Source organism: Notechis scutatus, chromosome 10 (assembly GCF_049901735.1).
Source record: "Notechis scutatus isolate UNSWTSFEM ecotype Mainland chromosome 10, rNotScu1.2, whole genome shotgun sequence".
NCBI classification, from domain to species: Eukaryota; Metazoa; Chordata; class Lepidosauria; order Squamata; family Elapidae; genus Notechis; species Notechis scutatus.
In genome coordinates this window covers 6,910,989-6,929,241 of record NC_142018.1, presented here as the reverse complement: position 1 = coordinate 6,929,241, position 18,253 = coordinate 6,910,989, and the positions used below count along the sequence as shown (strand labels likewise).

The window sequence follows — 18,253 nt, the reverse complement described above, 5'->3', positions numbered from 1 at the left end:
TATTGACAGGTACTGAATTTGATAGGACGCTCCCGACCATTTGTTGTCTGTTTGACAGGAATGCTTCTATCCAGTTATTCAGTTGTCCAGAGATACCATAGGATTTTATTTTTAGGAGTAGTTTGTCGTGTACCACTGAATCAAAGGCTTTACAGAAGTCTATGTAGATTGCGTCTATTGCTTTGCCCTGGTCGAGTTGTGTCGTCCATATGTTTTTGCAGTGTAAGAGTTGTAGATTACAGGATAGTTTTTTTCTGAAACCAAATTGTTTATTGGAGAGTAGGCTATTTGTCTCTAAGTGGAGGATGATGGATTGGTTAATAATAGATTCCATGACTTTACAGGTGACGCAGCATAAGGATATTGGCCTGTAATTTTCAACTAGGCTTGGGTCTCCTTTTTGAAGATGGGGATGACTGTGGCTTGTGACCATAGGTTAGGCAAGGAGCTGGTCCTGAAAGATTTTTCAAAGATTATGCTTAGAGGTTTGGCTATGGCAGTGGATAGCTTTCTTAAGAAGAATGCAGCCAAAAGCAGAAGAAAGAAGCAGAAAGAAGCAACCTGGTGGCCAGGTGAGGTGCATGGGTCAAGTGGGGCAAGTACCCCCCCACACACCCTTTCCCCCCTCCCCTCACTACCTTGTGTTGTTCGCAATGCAAGCAATGCTAGCGTTGTGTTCCCGCAGGCCATGTGGGCGGCACAGCCTTGTGCTCCCACGCAGCCTGGATTAATTGCTTTGGGGGTTACAGTTCTCTGCAGACCACCAACATTTTCTCATGGACCACCAATGGTCCCCGGCCCACTGGTTGGCGACCAGTTGTATACAGGGTTTCCCTCTTGAGCAAGGGGTTGGACTGGAGGACTTCCAAGATCCTTTCCAACTCTGTTATCCTGTTAAGATGTCCGGACTTCAATTCCCACAATTCCTCCGTGAACAAGTTGACCTGAAAAACCCTGCTTCAGACTGTGTGCTAGACCAGAAAGTCAAAACAACATCCTGAAAGGAAACCATTGCTAAACTACCTCTACCAAGAAATCTACAGGGATGTGCCTAGGTGGTCAATACAAATCAAGAAAAACTCAGGGGAGACTTTAACAATTTCATCCAACCACATCACTGGGATGTCACAGAATTGTGCAAAGCTAATCTAGACCTCTCCATGTGGTTTAACATAAAAACCCCATTGTTAGTATAGTTTCCCTTGAAAAGAGGTTGACAACATATCATTCTTGGATGCTGAAAACAGGTTATTGAAGATTATACTTCCAGGACCTCTGGATTCCTACGTCCATTAGCCAAAATTAATTGTCCAAGGGAAATGACTCTGTTGATCAACCAGCAGTGTTCTTTGCACAATTTCCCCCCCATTAAAGGCAGCAAAACTTCACCTCAGAAGAACAAACACCCAAAGCATTTATCACTATCTAGAACGATGACGGTAGCACCTTCAGCTGCCCAGCCCAATCCTGCTTCCTTCAGCCAAAAGGCGTTTGTGATTCCCAGGTCCTTGAATGTTTGCTAAATGGCAGATGAGGTCAGCAGGGACAGAATCCCAAGCCCACACGAGCCAATGAAGAAATGTACAAGGGGCTGAAATCTTTAACTCCTCCCAGGCTGGCTGATCTCCTGGTTTTCTTGGAAGGAGAAGGAGAAAAATAAATGCTGACCAACTATTCCGTCTTTTAGCAGGAAAAATGAATGACGCTCAGATCATCGTTTGTTTCTCAATCATAGCAACTTTAAGATGTATGGACTTGGGAGTTAAGTTAAACTGGCTGGGGAATGCTGGGAGTTGAAGCCCATACATCCTAAAGTTGCCAAGGTTGAGAGACACTGGCTTAGATTATTCCATTATAAAGGAAACTTAATGGTGAGGGTGCAAAGTTATTACAGGTGGTCCTTAACTTACAATAGTTTAGTGACCATTCAAAGTTACAACGGCACTGAAAAAATGACTTATGACCGTTTTTCACACTTACAACCATTGCAGCATCCTCATGGTTACCTGATCAAAATTCAGATGCTTGGCAACTGACTCATATTTATGATGGTTGCAATGTCCCAGGATCTCCCGATCTCCTTTTGTGACTTTCTGACAAGCCAGATTCACTTAACAACTCTGTTGCTAACTTAGGAATTGCAGTGACTCACTTAACAATTGTGGCAAGAAGAGTTGTAAAATGGGGCAAAATTCACTGAACAATTGTCTCGCTTAGCAACAGAAATGTTGGGCTCAATTGTAGTCATTAAGTGGAGGACTACCTGTATTGTTTTGGGGGGCAAGAACCAACATTGTGTAGTGGATAGGATGCTAAATGAAGAGATCCAGATTCCAGTCCCAACTTATTCTATGAGTTTGGGGCAATCTTGACTCAATCTCCCACCTTCAGGGGGTTGTTGTAAAAATTAAATGATTGGAGGCCCCTCCTTGCCCTCACTCACCCTTGTAGTACAAAGGGGGATTTAAAATAGTAGTAAATAAACACATTCTATAAGCGTGAGAGAAGATAACAGCTGTGGTGGTGCACTGGTCAGAATGCAGTATTGCAGGCTAAGTCTGTCGACTGCCACGGATTTGACTCCTGCCTTCCAAAGTTGGTAAAATGAGGACCCAGATTGTTGGGGGCCATATGCTGACTCTGTAAAGAGAAGCCTTAGAGAGGCCTGTAAAGCACTGTGAAGCGGTATATAAGTCTAAGTGCTCTTGTGCTACTTCTTGATAATAAAAACATCAACTGTGAGTGATTGGATGGGGCCCCTGGGCCAACAACGCCAACCAGTCTGTTCTCACTGGGGCCAATCAACTGCACAACGAAGCCACTGGTCTCCCAGCCTTCAGAAGCAGCCTTGCTGCCATCAAGATGAATAGCCATTGATCCCCATGACTTTCCTAATAATCACTGATCCAACACTCCCTTGATCCTTTATCACTAGTACCAACACGGCAGTTGTGACCAGTTGAGCATTGTCTTCTTCAAAAATTTATGTCTTTGCATTAACATGGTTGAACCAAGGCATATTACAGATTACAGATAATCAGAGTTGGAAGGGAACTTGTAGGTCAAGCATATAAACCATATATAAAAATTGCACATTTTCAAGGTTTATTTTAATGATTGTTAGGCTTGCAATGTCTTTAACAGATATTGTTTTAACAGATTAACAGAGTTGGAAGGGACATGTAGGTCATTTAGTCCACACACATCCTGCCCAAGAAGGAGACCCTACACCAGTGATCCCCAACCTTTTTTAAGCCGCGGCCCGGTACCGGCATCAGCTGGGTGCCGCGCCCGGTACCCGGCATCAACTGGGCGCCGCCATCTTTTTTGATGAAAAAGTGCTTCCGGTGACCTCACCGAAGCACTTTTTCATCAAAAATATGCGGCGCCTATGCTCGGTGAGCTTTTCCGGTAGAAATGGCTTTCTACCGGAAAAGCTCACCGAAGCTTTTTTATCAAAAAAGATGGCGGCGCCCAGCAACCAGCGGCCCGGTAAGACTTGTTCCGCGGACGGTACGGTCCACGGACCGTGGTTGGGGACCCCTGCCCTACACCATTTCTGACAAATGGCAGTCCCATCTCTTCTTGAAAGTGATGGCACTTCCACAACTTCCAAAGGCAACTTCTGTTCCATTGGTTGATTGTTCTCACTGTCAGAAAGTTTCTCCTTATTTCCAGATTGAATCTCTCCTTGTTCAGTTTCCATCCATTATTCCTTGTCTGGCCTACAGGCGCTTTAGAAAATAGCTTGACCCCTTCCTCTCTGTGGCAGCCCCTCAAATATTGGAAGACTGCTATCATGTCTCCCTGGTCCTTCTCTTGACTAGACTAGCCATGCCCAGTTCCTGCAAAAATTCTTCATCTTTACTTCAGTATCACTAGGAAAGTACATCGCTCTCTTCCCTGTAAGCTTTCCCAACTACCCTGTAAGGCATGTTGGCCAAACGACACCCTAGGAGTTTCCCCGATGGTAAACACAGAAGTGGACTTGAATCAGGGCCTTTCAGATCCTAGTCCAATATCTTAACTTGACTCTTGTTCTCTTATTTTCAGAACACGTTGAGGAGTTAGCTAAAGAGGCATCTTTTCCCACCACCAAGACACAAGCCAGGATGGAACATCATTTGAGGCAAGTAGATGAGGAGCATGATTCCTCCCACATTTGTTGAAAAGAGTTGACGTTGTCTTTCCTGGAATGAAAAACTCAAGTTGTGACCTCAGCAAATGAAGACAAGCAAAAGTTCAGTGGGGTGACTTGCTCCTGAACTTCAAGGCCATCTGCTTCTGTTCCATCCAAACAGGCTAACCCGGTGACCGTTTCAGGGCTGTTTTCATAACCGAGGTTCTAATTTGGGTTTGAAGAGGATGACATTCACTCCTAGGGGACACTAAAAGCTGGTTAACAAATTACCAACAGGCCCCCAAAAAGCAGAAGGAGGTCAAATGACTGAGACTTCTGCTTTTAGAATTGTTGCTGTAGAAAGGAAGAACTTGGAGAATCCAAATACGTAGGCGGGGAAGATGGCCCAGTCTGGGTTCAATGTCACACCACCCAAAAATCACACAGCGCAGAGCCTGTCAGATGTTTCTCCACCATCAGAAACCTCCTCCAAGCAAAAAAATAAAAATAAAAATGGACCAGTTCATTTGTTTATGGCCAGGGGGATTTTTTTTAGCAAGGGAATGCTTTTAAATAAATCTCACCCATGTGAATTTGAAGAAGGCCTTAAAAACACATGGAGGTTTGTACCATTCAGCTCACAAATCTCCCTATAAGGAAATTTTGCTTTTAATTACAACGGCCTCTTTGCTAATCTTAGATAACCAGCTTCAGGCAATAAACATTTAATGGGGGAAACAATAAGTTTTATTCAGAAATGTAAGAGGGGCTGAAGGGACTTGCAAAATATATAATAGGACTGTAGGATAGTAATTATCTCTCGAAAGGAAATTTCTGAAGCCACTATATATTCCTTTAACTTTAGCCTCTTTCTTTTTTGCATTCCTTGCACTTTTTGGTTCCTTCTCCTCTTTCTTTTCTTTCTTTTTTTTTCAATTTGTCTTTTATTATACAGAAACAATTCTTGATAAATATAAATACACAAATAAAAGAAACTTAGTAGTGTTTACTTTATAGTGAAGTTTAAAAAGAGGTACAGGAAGTCCTCGAGTTACAACCATTTAGTGACTTTTCAAAGATACAATGATACTGAAAAAAAGTGACTCAGGGCTATTTTTTCACAATTACGACCTTCACAGCATCCCCATGATCAAAATTCATATGCTGGACAACTGATTCATATTTATGACGGTCACAGCATCCCAGGGCCATTTGATCCACTTTTGCGACCTTCTGACAAGCAAAGTCAATGGGGAAGCCAGACTCACTTAACAACCACGTCACTAACTTAACAACTGCAATGATTCCCTTAACAACTGTGGCAGGAAAGGTCATAAAATGGGGCACATTTCACTTAACTGTCTCACTTAGCAACAGATATTAGGGGCCCAGTTGTGGTTGTATGTCGAGGACTACTTGGATGAAGTTCCTGTTTGATCTCAAACCCCTTGTCAACTCATAAAATATTTCTCTGATTTTTTTAGAGTTGCCAACAGAAAGGGAGAGGGGAGCAGTGCAGCCGCTTGCAAACCAAAACTGCATTCCATAAATGTTTTCAAAGATAGTAACTAGGTGACCGAAGTTTCTGCCATGCAAAACTCTAACTGGAAAGCATGATTGATGACTCTTGGCTATGGATGTGTCCCATTGGAGAATATGAATTACGATACACCCAGGGGGTGGGGGAAAACCAGGGTCAAAGGTGACATGAATGATGTGTCTCAGAGTCGGCTACACCCAGACAGTGCCGGCATGTTAACTCCCAATAAATCCTTTCGAAGTTTTGGAAGTTTGGCTAGAGACTCATGATTTAAATGGGGATAACTGCCAGAATCCTGACACCCCTATCAACCGTCCCTATAGTCTAAATCAGGGGTGTCAAACTCAATTTCATTCAGGGCTGCATCAGGCTTATGTTTGACCCTGGGGTAGGGGGGACCAACTCAACATCGCTTGTGTCGGGGGTGTCTGCCGGCACCTCTTGCAATGTTCTGCCAGTAAAAATGGAGCTCAGGAGGGCCACATGCAGCCCTCCCGAGCTCCGTTTTCACTGGCAGAGGCAACACGGGCCAGTCCTTTGCTGTTTCCTTTGGGTCCCCATGGACCAGATCTAAGCATCCCGTGGGCCAGATCCAGCCTGCAGGCCTTGAATTTGACACCCCTGGTCTAAATTGACAACTACCAATTTTAACACAGTAAATAATACCACTATTTTTAAAAAAAGAAAAAAGAAAACACATTTGAAGATAATGGTGTCTTTGTTCTGTAGATCATCATAGGAATGTAAACATGTTGGGTTATCTCTAACAAGATGTGCCTAACCATGATGGCGGCCAGAGGTTAAAATATACGCATTGCAAGTCTTTGCATCACGAGGTCACACCAAGAACGTAAAGGGCGAAGTTCTGGTTGTGGCACGTTTTAATCATTTCCCACCCACACACACTATTTCTCCCCACGAAGACCTATACATTAAAACAAGAGAGGTCACTTCCATTGTAAGTCAGTTACCCGAAGAAGCCTCCAAAATTAGAATTAGAATGCCTTGTGCTTCTGGAGTGAAACTGACACGTGGGTGGCAGAGCTAATGTCAGTTTCATTTACGCCTCCTCTCTTTCAACTTTTAAAATATTACACTGCAAAGATACTCTACGGAAGTGAAAGTTGGGCATTTGAAGAAACAGGATCGAAAGATTACAGACGCTTTTGGTGTTGGAAATTTCTGAGAAGAACCTGTTGTGGTTCGCCGGCAGCCGGTGCAGACAGCCGAGGTATCGGACAGTGAGGATGAAAGGGAACCAGTCAGGGAGTCTGGAGAAGACTTGGATGAGGGTCCTGCATCTGATGCAGGGATGGGGCCAGGACCGTCTGAGAGTGGGGGGCTGCCTTGGGAGCCTGGAAACAGTGAAGCAGAGGACCCCCGGGGAGCCTGTTCCTAGTGCGCATGTGCACAGGGCTTCTAGAAGGCGAGAGCAGCTGAAGCAGAAGAGGGCACTCGGGAGTAAGGCTGGGAGGAGATTGCTCCTCCCATCAGGGATAAAAGTCAGTCCTCGATGACGAAGAGCTTTGCAGGAAGCAAGGCAGTTCTGTAATTTCTGAGTCCTTCGTGAAGCTTTGTACTCTGGTCGTTTTTTTCTGGGTTTTGGGGTTGGTTTATGTGAGCCTTAATTGGACTTCTGTTTCTTGGCAGCATTCTACAGCAGAGAAAAGCGTGCTCTTATCTGGAGGAACTGTGTCTAATGAGTTTTGGCTGGGAATGCAAGTAATTCCCAACGTCACATTTACTTTTAAATTCAGTTGGTGTTTTATTAAGTTTGACAAAGCCTGGGTCAGAATAGAACCAAGGATATGGTATACCTTGGAAAACCCAAAAAAACAGACTATAGGAACAATCGATCCAGGGTTCTAATTCAAAGCAGAAATAGCCAAGCGACAAATTAATCATACTTTGGATGCATGATATGAAGATCCGCCTTCTTTGAGAAGTCCATAAGGGTGGGAAAGTTGGGAAGAAAGAGAAGGCAAAGAGGTAGCCAGCACCAAGGTTGTGTGGATTCAGTTATGCTGGCCATGGATGCATCGTTGGGAGACCTGAAGGACCATGATAGGAACAGATCATATTGGAGATCTATCTATTTTAGCAGTTCTTCCATCGTTTGGACCAATCTCCTCTTTTGTTTGGCTCAAAGTTACAGAGTGGATCTCAATGATGCACTCTGCAACACTGTTGTGAGAGTCAGATCTGTTAGTGTTTAAATCCATGTTCAAAGTGATCCGCGTCAATAGTCACTGATTTGACATCCCTCTTGGTGGACCACCTGCCTTGAAGACAGTCATCCAAACAATGCAAGTTCCTGACACTCAACTAATGGAACAGCTTGCCTTCAGAAGTTGTGGGTGGTTCATCATTGGAAGCTTTCAAAAAGAGATTGGACAACCATGTCTGAAATGGTCTAGGGCAGGGCTGTCCAACCTTGGCCCCTTGAAGCCTGGCGGACTTCAACTCCCAGAATTCCTCAGCCAGCTTTGCTGGCTGAGGAATTCTGGGAGTTGAAGTCCACAAGTCTCAAAGTTGCCAAGGTTGGACACCCCTGGTCTAGGGTCTCCTCCTCAAGCAGGGGATGGACAAGAAGACCTCCAAGGTCCCTTCCAACTCTATTATTCTATGTTCTTTTCCTGGTCATAAATAAATAATACCAGGGGAAAAAAACTATACTCTCGTTTCACATGTCCCTAACTGGATCCTTGACTCACAAATTGTTTCATTACAAACTGCCCTATTACTCCCTGGATAGGTCCAAATTACCTCTATGGGTAATTACTCCCAGTTTAAGAACCACTGATCTATGTACCATTAAGAGTTATCACTAGCTTGATGGCTTATAATCATATCTACCTATTTCAAGGAACATTGAACTATTGTATAATATAGAAGAAACCAAAGTTACTATTAAGCTCAACTGCACATCCATATACAGCATTTGCTTGAGAAGTGAAAATTTCCCCTACGCCACCTTGAGTCAGTTGAGAATTTTAGATGGTCTTACAAATCCTACAAATGTTCTAGCCAGGAACATCTATTAAAAGGGAATGAAAGATGCACAATATTTGCAAGACAGCCTGCTGGCTGGGGAATTCTGGGAGTTGGAGTCTCCACATCTTAAAGTTGCCACTATTGAGAAATTGCCCTAGTGCACAAGGACTTCTTTTCTTTGTGTTGCCTTCTATTATAGCAAAAAGGACAGGAAAGTGTCTAAGTACAGATAGTCCTCAACTTACAACACAATTGGGATCAGAATTTCTGTTGCTAAGCAAGGCGGTTGCTAAGTGAATTGCACCCAATTTTACAACCTTCCCCCCCCACCCCGTGGTTGTTAAGCAGATCGCTACAATTGTTAACTGAGTCACATGGTTCTTAAGCAAATCCAGCTTCCCCAATTAACTTTCCTTGTTGGAAGTTGGCTGGGAAGGTTGAAAAATGACGATAACTTCATGCACAAAAATGGAAGGACACTTTGATTCCTACAATGGCTGCAAATGTTGATGGAGTTTAGCAGAGATGGCTAAATCGACAGCTTTGATTAAAGAAAAAAACAAACCACAAATACTTTTGTTTCTACTTGGAAAACGCTTCTGGACTTTGTGCTTGAGATGGGGAAAAATTAAAACCTTTGATTTTGGGTTTTATCAATTAGATAGCTTTGTTGTTATGGAAATGGCTAGTTTATACTACTATATAAAAGTAAAAAGTTGAGCTTTGATGCTATTGTAAGATTCCACTACACCAAAGGGAGTCGGGAGTTATTGCCTTTTCTTTCTTTTTTCCTTTTGCCCTACATTTTTCCTTCCCTTTTTCTCTCCCTTAACTTTCCCACTATTTTCTTTTGTATTTTTTTGTATTTTATATTATAATCTAATAAAAAAGAAAATGACAATCATTTCACCCAGTGACACTGCAATGGTCATAATTACTTGCCAGTTGCCAAGCTCCTGAATTTTGATCACATGACCCAATGGTTGTCGGTGCAAGTCATAAATCCCTTTTTTAAAGTGCCATTGTAACTTTGGTCACTAAACGAATGGTTGCAACTCAGGGGCCACCCATAGTCACATTTAATGCCCTGACTGTCCTCATCTTCAACATTTCCCCCTTTAAATTTACATTCACCATCTCACAGCACCAATAAACCATGGATTATGGTTTCTGGGGAAGAAATTGTGCTTTAAGATCCTTTAGCTTATCCTCCTGAAAACTTCGAACTTGATGTTTTAACTATTTCTACCTCATTCCTGGTGGGTTCCAATTCTCCCAGTCCAGAGATTACTGCGTTTGCTATTAAAAGGACTGTCAGCATTCCAACTAACATCCTCCAACCCAATAAACTCCGAGACAAGCATTTCTTCAAAGTTCCATTTTATTAGAGTTGTCATATTGGCACATCTTGGAAAACCCGAATCTCAGAGTTCCGGGTTTTCCTTTCCAAAAGAAATTCAAAGACCCATCATCCCCTGCACCCATCAGTCCATCATCACATGGTCCAATCACCATCCATCCCAACTGGAGACCTTCCTCCAGACCCTCCTCTCCTTTTTTCCTGAAAGTTTCAACCCATCCCAGTTCTACCAGCCTTGCCAAGAACATCATTATCCAAACCCGCGTTATACAAATCTGAATTCCAAAGAAGTCACACCCAAGAGGGCAGAGTGGACGTTCTGAGCTCTAATCCGCTGCGTGCATTTCGAGGCCAGCCTGTTTTTCTGCCCCAGCAATCTTATGGAGTCATCCTTCATTCTTTAAGTTCTCTTTGTACAAAAGTGATAAGATTCTTAGAAAGCCAACCGCCATGACTGTGACTTCATTGGATAAGCAGATCGAAACAAACATCCCAGCACTGTAGCTCAAGCTCCTACAGACTTCTATGTGCAAATCTCACTCTAACAACCGTATTTCGACTCCATTTCTAGCATTTTCCAACAGCATTTTCTGGGAGCCATGTTTAGCACAAACTGCAAGCTGGCAAGTAAGCGATTATTTCCCACTCATTCTCCTTATCTCGGATGGATGTCTTCTTGGTTTGACAGAAGCCACCAAGATGATCCACTGACCAACACTGTTAAAGTTTACCACCCGCAAAGTGATCAGGAAAAAACAAGCTGTTTTCATTCTGCAGGTCAACTGGTCCAGTCCTATTTCACGCCACTCAACGTGAATGACAAACGGCGCAAACAACAGCCCATCAAAAAATAAAATACCACAAAGAAAGAAAGGGCAGCCAACACAAGTGGCAGCTTTTAAATCAAGAAGATGGTGTCTAAAACTTCCTTGATGTACGACCATAATTGAGCCCAACATTTCTGTTGCTAAGCCACACAGTTGTTAAGTGAGTTTTGCCCCATTTTGCGACCTTCCTTGTCAAAGTTGTTAAGTGAATCACCACAGTGATTTAGGTAGTCACACGATTGTTAAATGAATCAGGTTTCCTCACTGACTTTGCCTTGTCAGAAGGTCGCAAAAGGGGAATCACACAATCATCATAAATATGAATCAGCTGCTAAATGTCTGGATTTTGACCACGTGACCATGGGGATGCTGAAAACAGTCATAAATACGAAAATCAAGTCAAAAGTCACCTTTTCCAGTGCCATTGTAACTTCAAACAGTCACTAAATGGAGTGTTGTAAATTGAGGACTACCTCTGTGCAGGCAGTCTACCTCATGGTGAAAAATGAAGATGATGAATGGTATTTCAAGCTCCTTGCGGGGAAGATTAAAAGATAAAAAGCCAAGGGCGTGTCTTCAGTTTAGTGTAGTTTTAGTTTTAGTTTAGTTTAGTCATTGCACCTCGTACAATGAGATTAAATACCATTTTCAGTGTACATTATAACTATGAAAATAAACACAAATACACATCCTTCACATTCTATACATTGAATTTTAAAAACCCCTGATATTGCATTCATATTGCACTATACAGTAGAATTCCATAGAGTTCCTGCCCTGGGATAGAAGCTGTTTTTCAGCCTATCTGTCCTTGTTTTTATTATCCTGTACCATCTGTCAGATGGCAATAGTTCAAAAAAAAAAAAAGGGTGCCCAGGATGAGATGGATCTTCTGTGGCTTATTTGTCTGTTAGTTTGCAGGCTGGCTGGGGAATTCTGGGAGTTGAAGTCCGCAAGTCTTAAAGTCGCCACGTTTGAAGACCCCTGGAGTAACTTAACTGGAGCGATTCCCTCATACAACTGTGGCAAGACCAAGACTCCCAACCAATCAGGATGAAGAAAAAACCACTCTGGCACAGCAGTAGGCTAGCCCCAAATTTAAAACTGAAACAACTGTAAAAGTCTGACTCACATACGAACGCAATACAGAAGCCTGATGATGGCAGATGAGATTCTGCCGAAACGTTGCTACAACTTTAAAAGCACAACTATAATGACGTGGGAAAATACCCGAACAAAGCTGAATATCATATATATGTATATGTATATGTATGTGTATGTGTATGTGTATGTGTATGTGTGTGTGTGTGTGTGTGTGTATGTGTATGTATGTATGTATGTATGTATGTATGTATGTATGTATGTATGTATAAAATCAAGGACAACTCATTTAATGACCGCTTTGCTTAGTGATGGAAGTTCTGGTCCCAACTGTAGACGTAACTTGAGGACTGTGTGTATCAACATATACCATAAACCTCCAAAGTGGGCTTCTCCAGACATCTAAAAAATGAGCCACCCTTCATCAGGATTTCTGGCAGACAAATAATTATCTCCTCTTTTGCTTTGAGCTATGTCTATGGAGATTCTCAATCCTCCCTGTCATGGTTGTCCCAAAGGTGCTTTTTCCAAATAGCAACTGGACTTTCTTGGTTTTTTTTTTTTTCCTTTGAAAATGTTTCGCTTCTCATCCAAGAACCTCCTTCACTTCACTTCAGAACTGAAGAAGCTTCTTGGATGAGAAGCAAAACGTTTTCAAAGAAAATACAATGCTAGGCTGCCTCAACAGAGGGATAGAATCAAGACCACAAGAAGTGATGCTACGGTTTTTATAATGCCTTGGTAAGATCACACTTGGAATACTGCAACCAATTTTGGTCACCCCAATATAAAAAAAGATCTTTTGAGACTCTGGAAAAAGTGTGAAGAAGAGCAACGAAGATGATTTAGGGGACTGGAGGCTAAAACATATAAAGAACGGTTGCTAGAATTGGGTATATCTAGTTTAATGAAAAGAAGGGCTAAGGGAGACATGATAGAAGTGTTCCAATATTTGAGGGGCTGCCACAAAGAAGAGGGGGCCCAACCTATTTTCCAAAGCACCAGGAGACAAGACAAAAAAAGCAAGGGATGGAAAGTGAAGAAAGAGAGAAGTAACCTAGAACTAAGGAGAAATTTCCTAAAACTGAGAACCTGTGGAACAATTTGCCTTCAGAAGTTGTGGGTGCTCCAACACTGAAGGCTTTTAAGAAGGGACTGGATGACATTGTGTAAAATGGTATAGGGACTCCTGCTTGTGCAGGGGGTTGGACTAGAAAACCTCCAAGGTCCCTTCCAACTTAGTTATTCTGCAAAACAAAGTTCAGTTGCCTTTTTTTTTTTGGGGGGGGGGGGGAACCACCCTTGGGACATTGCTTGGAGCGGGTGTTTGGCATAACATGGTATGTCCCCTGCAGTTCCCCCACCCAGGCTTATCCCATTCCAGCATCTGCAACAGCCCTTGGATGGTCTTCTTCCACAACCCCAAGGACAACACTGGGCCAGAAAGGAAAGCTGGTTGGTGAGAAGTAAAAAGTGATTTCTACCCAAATGTTTCTTCCAATACACAGCAACTGATCCTGGGGGGGGGGCTAAATGTCCATTGATCTGCTCTTTATGCACAAATCTGTCCATTGTGCCCCGTTCCAAATGCAGCATTTGGAGCATTTTGTCCAACAGAACAAGAGGGGGGTTGCTCATCCTCCGCAGCAGAACACAATCCAAAGATACCCGAGATAGCTATTTATACGAGGCTCCCGAGAGACTGGCTGCAATAGTTATTTAAAGTTCGTCAAGGCAGGGCTGTGTGTGGGAGGGGGGAACGTTAAACAAGTCACTAATACACTACAAGCATCCCAAGCTTTTTTTGGGGGGTGTTAAATCCTGATGCCTGGAGGAGAGCATCCCTTCCTCTCTTGATCCCCGCTTCTCTTTTGCTTTCATTTTCCAGGTTTCAAAAAAAGGAAGGAAGGGTGAAGCAGGAGCCGAGAGGAAAACTCCGGGCGGAGGCGACCTGCAGCGCGGGGCTGACCGAAGAGGCACCCAGATGAGCTTTGCATCCTGGCCTCTGCAACCCTCCGCCCCCCCCACCACCCCTTCGGTCTCCTCCCGAGAATTTTCCACGGGGCTCCAGACGAGGAAGCCCTTCCCGGACCTGCCTCCTCCCTCCGTCGGCTTCTCGCTCCCCTCCTCCCCGGCGCAAAGCCTGCAAAATGGGGGGGAGGACCCGCGGCGGTGCTGGCCAGCTGCACAGTGGGAAGCTCCGGCGGGATTCGAGAGGGGGGGGAAATTGGGCCGAAGGGCGGGCAAGAGGGCCCACGCAGCCCGCCCCACGGAGGCCAGGCGCCGGAAAGGCGTTTGCTGCGGTCCTCCTCGGGCCCCGCTCGGCCTAGTGACGGACGGGGGCTGGTCCAGAGGACCCCCTTCCTCCCTCCCTGCCCAGCAACCCCAGCGGAGCCGAAAGGCCGGGCCGGGGCAGCGGGGCGCGCCTGAGGAGGGCACCGGTTCGGAAACGGGAGGCGGGTGGGGGGGGCGCCAGCTGCTTGCAATAGGCTCCGGCGGATAAACGGCCGGGCGCTTTTCCAGCCGCGAAGGGCGACTCAGCGGCGTCGCTCGCTGCCAACGTACAAGGATGGGGGACTGTTGTCAACCTCACACCGTTACACATTTTGGGCATGGGAGTGTGTGGGGTGTGTGTGTGTGTGTGTGGCGTGCGCGCGCATGGATGTGTGTGTTGGAAAGCAGGTGGTTTCATGAGGGAGACTTAAAAGCGAGCCGCTCTTCAGGCGCCGCCGCCGCCGCTTCTTAAACTCTCCTGCATCCCTCCCCGTCTCCTTTTCTGTGTAACTTTTCTGCCAAAAGGTCACGTCAGAATCCGAATCTATTGCCGCCCCGCCCCTCCCCCAACCTCCGGTGCTGCACCGAGCCCGACAAACACCCCTCCTCATCTCTCTCTCCCCCCACAACAACTCTCCTACTCAGCCCGTTTACACCTTTCCTGAGGGGGTTGGAGACCACCAAGCCTCGCTTTCCCCTCACGTCTGAACGACTGCGGCCGCGACCTCTGTCCCACCGCCCCATCCCACCACCCCGTTTCGAGGACCGGTGAAGCCACCAGTCGGTCCGGCTCGCCCATCCACCCACCTTCCCCCCACCCACCACCCATCGCGGTCTCACAACTTTCGCAAGCCAGCCACGTCGGGGGAGGGCGCCACCTCACCCACACACCCCTCCCCAAGCAAAGCCAAAGGCGGCCGCCTCGCCTTGCAACCACCGGCGGGGGCTGGAGGGGCGCGCGATGGCGTCTCGTTCAAAAAAAACAAAAACAAAACAAAGCAAGCTCCGCTCCGGGTTGCGTAACGGGCAGAAGCGCTCGCAAGACCGGGGGCGCTGGGTTGGGAGCGGGGCTCCAAGAAGCCCCCCAAGCCTACCGGCGCCCGAGACGCCTCCTCCGCCTCCAAAGCGAGCGTTTCAAGCCCCGAGAAGGCTGGGGTGGCAGCGCTCCTTTTCCCACGAGCGAAGCCAGCCCGCCCGCCTGCCTGCCTGCCTCCCGTTCGCACAATCCCGGCTTGGAAGCCCGGGAGGATCCGCGCCCCGCCGGCCCTTCCTTGGGGACGGGGGGAAGGCAGAGGCTTTTGCAAGGCCAGAGCACCGGACGCGGGATGGAGGGAGGGATGGATGGACGGAGGGTGGGTATGTCGCCTCCCTCCCCCCCCACCCGCCGACTCACGTAGCGCTTGAGCTTCTTCTCGGGGGGCGACTTGATCAGCCAGCCGGTGCAGACGACGTGCCCCGCGCTCATCTTCGTCCGCCTCCGGGCCGCCGCCCGCCGCCGCCCGACCCCGCAGCCACAGAGGCGGCGGCGCTTGCCCGCACCTCACGCGGACCGGATCGCCGCCGCCGCCGCCGCCGCCGCCCTGCTGCTGCTGCTGCCGCTGATGCCGCCGCCGCCGCTCTTGCAGCCGAGGCAGGAAGTCGCGGCATTGAGCGGAGACCCGCGCAGCTGCGAGCCCAAGGCCGGCCGTCGGGGCACGTGACGCCGGGCCAAGCCCAGCCCTGTCAACAAAACCAGGCACGTGTGAAAAGGGCCGGGGTTCGCCTCGCCCTCCTCTGGCTGCGCAGTCCGGCGCCTCCTGCTTCTTCTCCTCTGGCTGCTTCTTCCAACGAGGCTTCCCCGAGAAGAGGGCCGACGGCGGGCGCTAGCAGAGGCAGGGGGCCTTCAGGGAAAAAGCCCCCTCCCCCGTGCGCCCCTTCCCCTCTGGCGCTCCTTCCGCCACGGGTTCTCCTGGAAGCTTGGAAAACTCGAATTGGTTTCCAACCCGGGGTTGAGCGCCGCTTTTGTAAAGCCCTAGTAAGGACGCGCGCACCTAGAATCCTGCGTCCAGTTTTGGGGTCCCCACGTTACGTGGAGGCTTTTTGGAAAGGAGGCTTATGTGGAGGGGGTTTATGTGGAGGTGCAAAGAAGAGCAACTAAGAGGATTAAAGGTTCTGGAAGTTGCAAGAATTGGGTTTGGCTAATTTAATGAAAGGAAGGACTAGGGGTGACACGAGAGCAGCCTTCCAATATCTGAGGGGCTGCCCCAAAGAAGAGGAGGAGGTCAAGCTATTGTCCAAAGCAACCTTGGGAACTTGGCTGGCTGGGGAATTCTGGGAGTTGAAGTCCACCAGGCTTCAATAGAATAGAATAAGGAATAGAATAGAATAAGGAATAGAATAGAATAGGAATAAGGAATAGAATAGAGTAGAGTAGAATAGAATAAGAATAGAATAGAATAAGGAATAGAATAGAATAGAATAGAATAGAATAGAATAGAATAAGAATAAGAATAAGAATAAGAATAAGAATAAGAATAGAGTAGAGTAGAATAAGAATAGAATAGAGTAGAATAAGAATAAGAATAGAATAAGAATAAGAATAGAATAGAATAGCTTTATTGGCCAAGTGTGACTGTACCCACAAAGAATTTGTCGCTGTGCAGAAACTCTCGGTGTACATAAAAGAAAAGATACATTCATCAGGAGTCGAGAATCATAAGGGACGACACTTAATGATAGTCATAGGGTACAATAAGCAATCAAATCATGCTAGGAAACAGTCCATATAAATCGTAAGGATACAAGCGACAAAGTTACAGCCCTACAATCAAGTTGCCAAGGTTGGGAGACCCCTCCTCCAAAGCCCCTGAAGGCAGGACAAGAAGCAACTGATGGAAGCTAATCAAGGAGAAAAACAACCTGGAATGAAGGAGAAACTTCCAAACAAACACAGCCGTTCAGTTGTTGTGGGTGCTTCATCACGGGAAGGTTTTTTAAGAAGACACTGGACAGTCACTTGTCTGGAATGGTCTTGGATCTCCAGCTTGCGCAGGGGGCTGGACTAGAAGACCTCAAAGGTCCCTTCCAGCTCTGTTCTGATTCTGCCTACTGAGCCCTCAAGCAAGGATGAGAAGCGGCAGGGGCTGAGTTCCCACTTTGTTTAAACCAGGGGGCAGTTTGCACACTGAGCCGGCCACGATCTACTTTCACCTTGCTCCCCTGACTAAACCACAGCAGAGAGGATTCCCACGGACCATAAGGGCCAGCCAACCTGCCTGCCTTTGCTCCGGTTAATACAGGCAGTCCTTTACTTACAACAGTTTATTTAGTGACTGCCCAAAGTTACAACATCACCGAAAAAGTGACTTATGGCTGTTTTCACACTTTGTTGTGGTTCGCCGGCAGCCTGTGCAGACGGCAGCGGAATCGGACAGCGGGGAAGAAAGGGGATCAGTCCAGGAGTCTGGAGAGGACTCAGATGATGATCCTGCGTCTGATGCAGAGATGGGGCCAGGACCATCTGGGAGTGGGGTGCTGCCTCCGGAGCCTCTGGAGTCTGGCAGCAGCGAGGCAGAGGAACAAGGGGAGCCTGTTCCCAGTGCATGTGTGCGCAGAGCTGCTAGAAGGCCAGAGCAGCTGAAACAAAAAGGACGACTCGGGTGTAAGGCTGGGAGGTGATTGCCCCTCCCCTAAGGTATAAAGGACAGGCAAAGGTGATGAAACATTTGCAGGAAGCAAAGTCATTTATTCGGTTCAGATTCATTCTTGAAGCTCTTTGTACTTCAGTTGGTTGTTGTTTTTTTCTAGTTCATTCGATACTTCTGTTTATGGCAGCACTTCACAGGAAAGAAAGGCGGGTGCTTATCTTGAGGGACTGAGATTCATTACTGGCTGGGAATGAAAATAATTCCCAGTGTTGCAATAAACCAAGATTTGTTTTTAAAATAAGCATGTGCATAATTATGGTCTCAGAAGCCTTGGTCAGAACACACTTATGGGCATTGCAGCATCCCCACAGTCGCATGATCAAAATTCAGACGCTTGGCAACTGACTCACA

The 18,253-nt window shown here is 46.4% G+C and overlaps 1 protein-coding gene across 2 annotated transcripts in view; it reads right to left on the bottom strand.

The window, feature by feature from the left end:
• GAB3 (GRB2 associated binding protein 3) overlaps positions 1-15,891 on the bottom strand; it is a 108,274-nt gene extending 92,383 nt beyond the window's left edge. The window contains exon 1 of one of the 2 annotated variants that reach the window (XM_026674635.2): positions 15,610-15,891. In XM_026674635.2, the coding sequence (XP_026530420.2) occupies positions 15,610-15,681 (72 nt within the window). In that variant the 5' untranslated portion in view covers positions 15,682-15,891. The remainder of the gene's footprint in view (positions 1-15,609) is intronic. The other variant, XM_026674636.2, reaches the window with a different exon arrangement.
• Between the last annotated feature and the right edge of the window lie 2,362 nt (positions 15,892-18,253).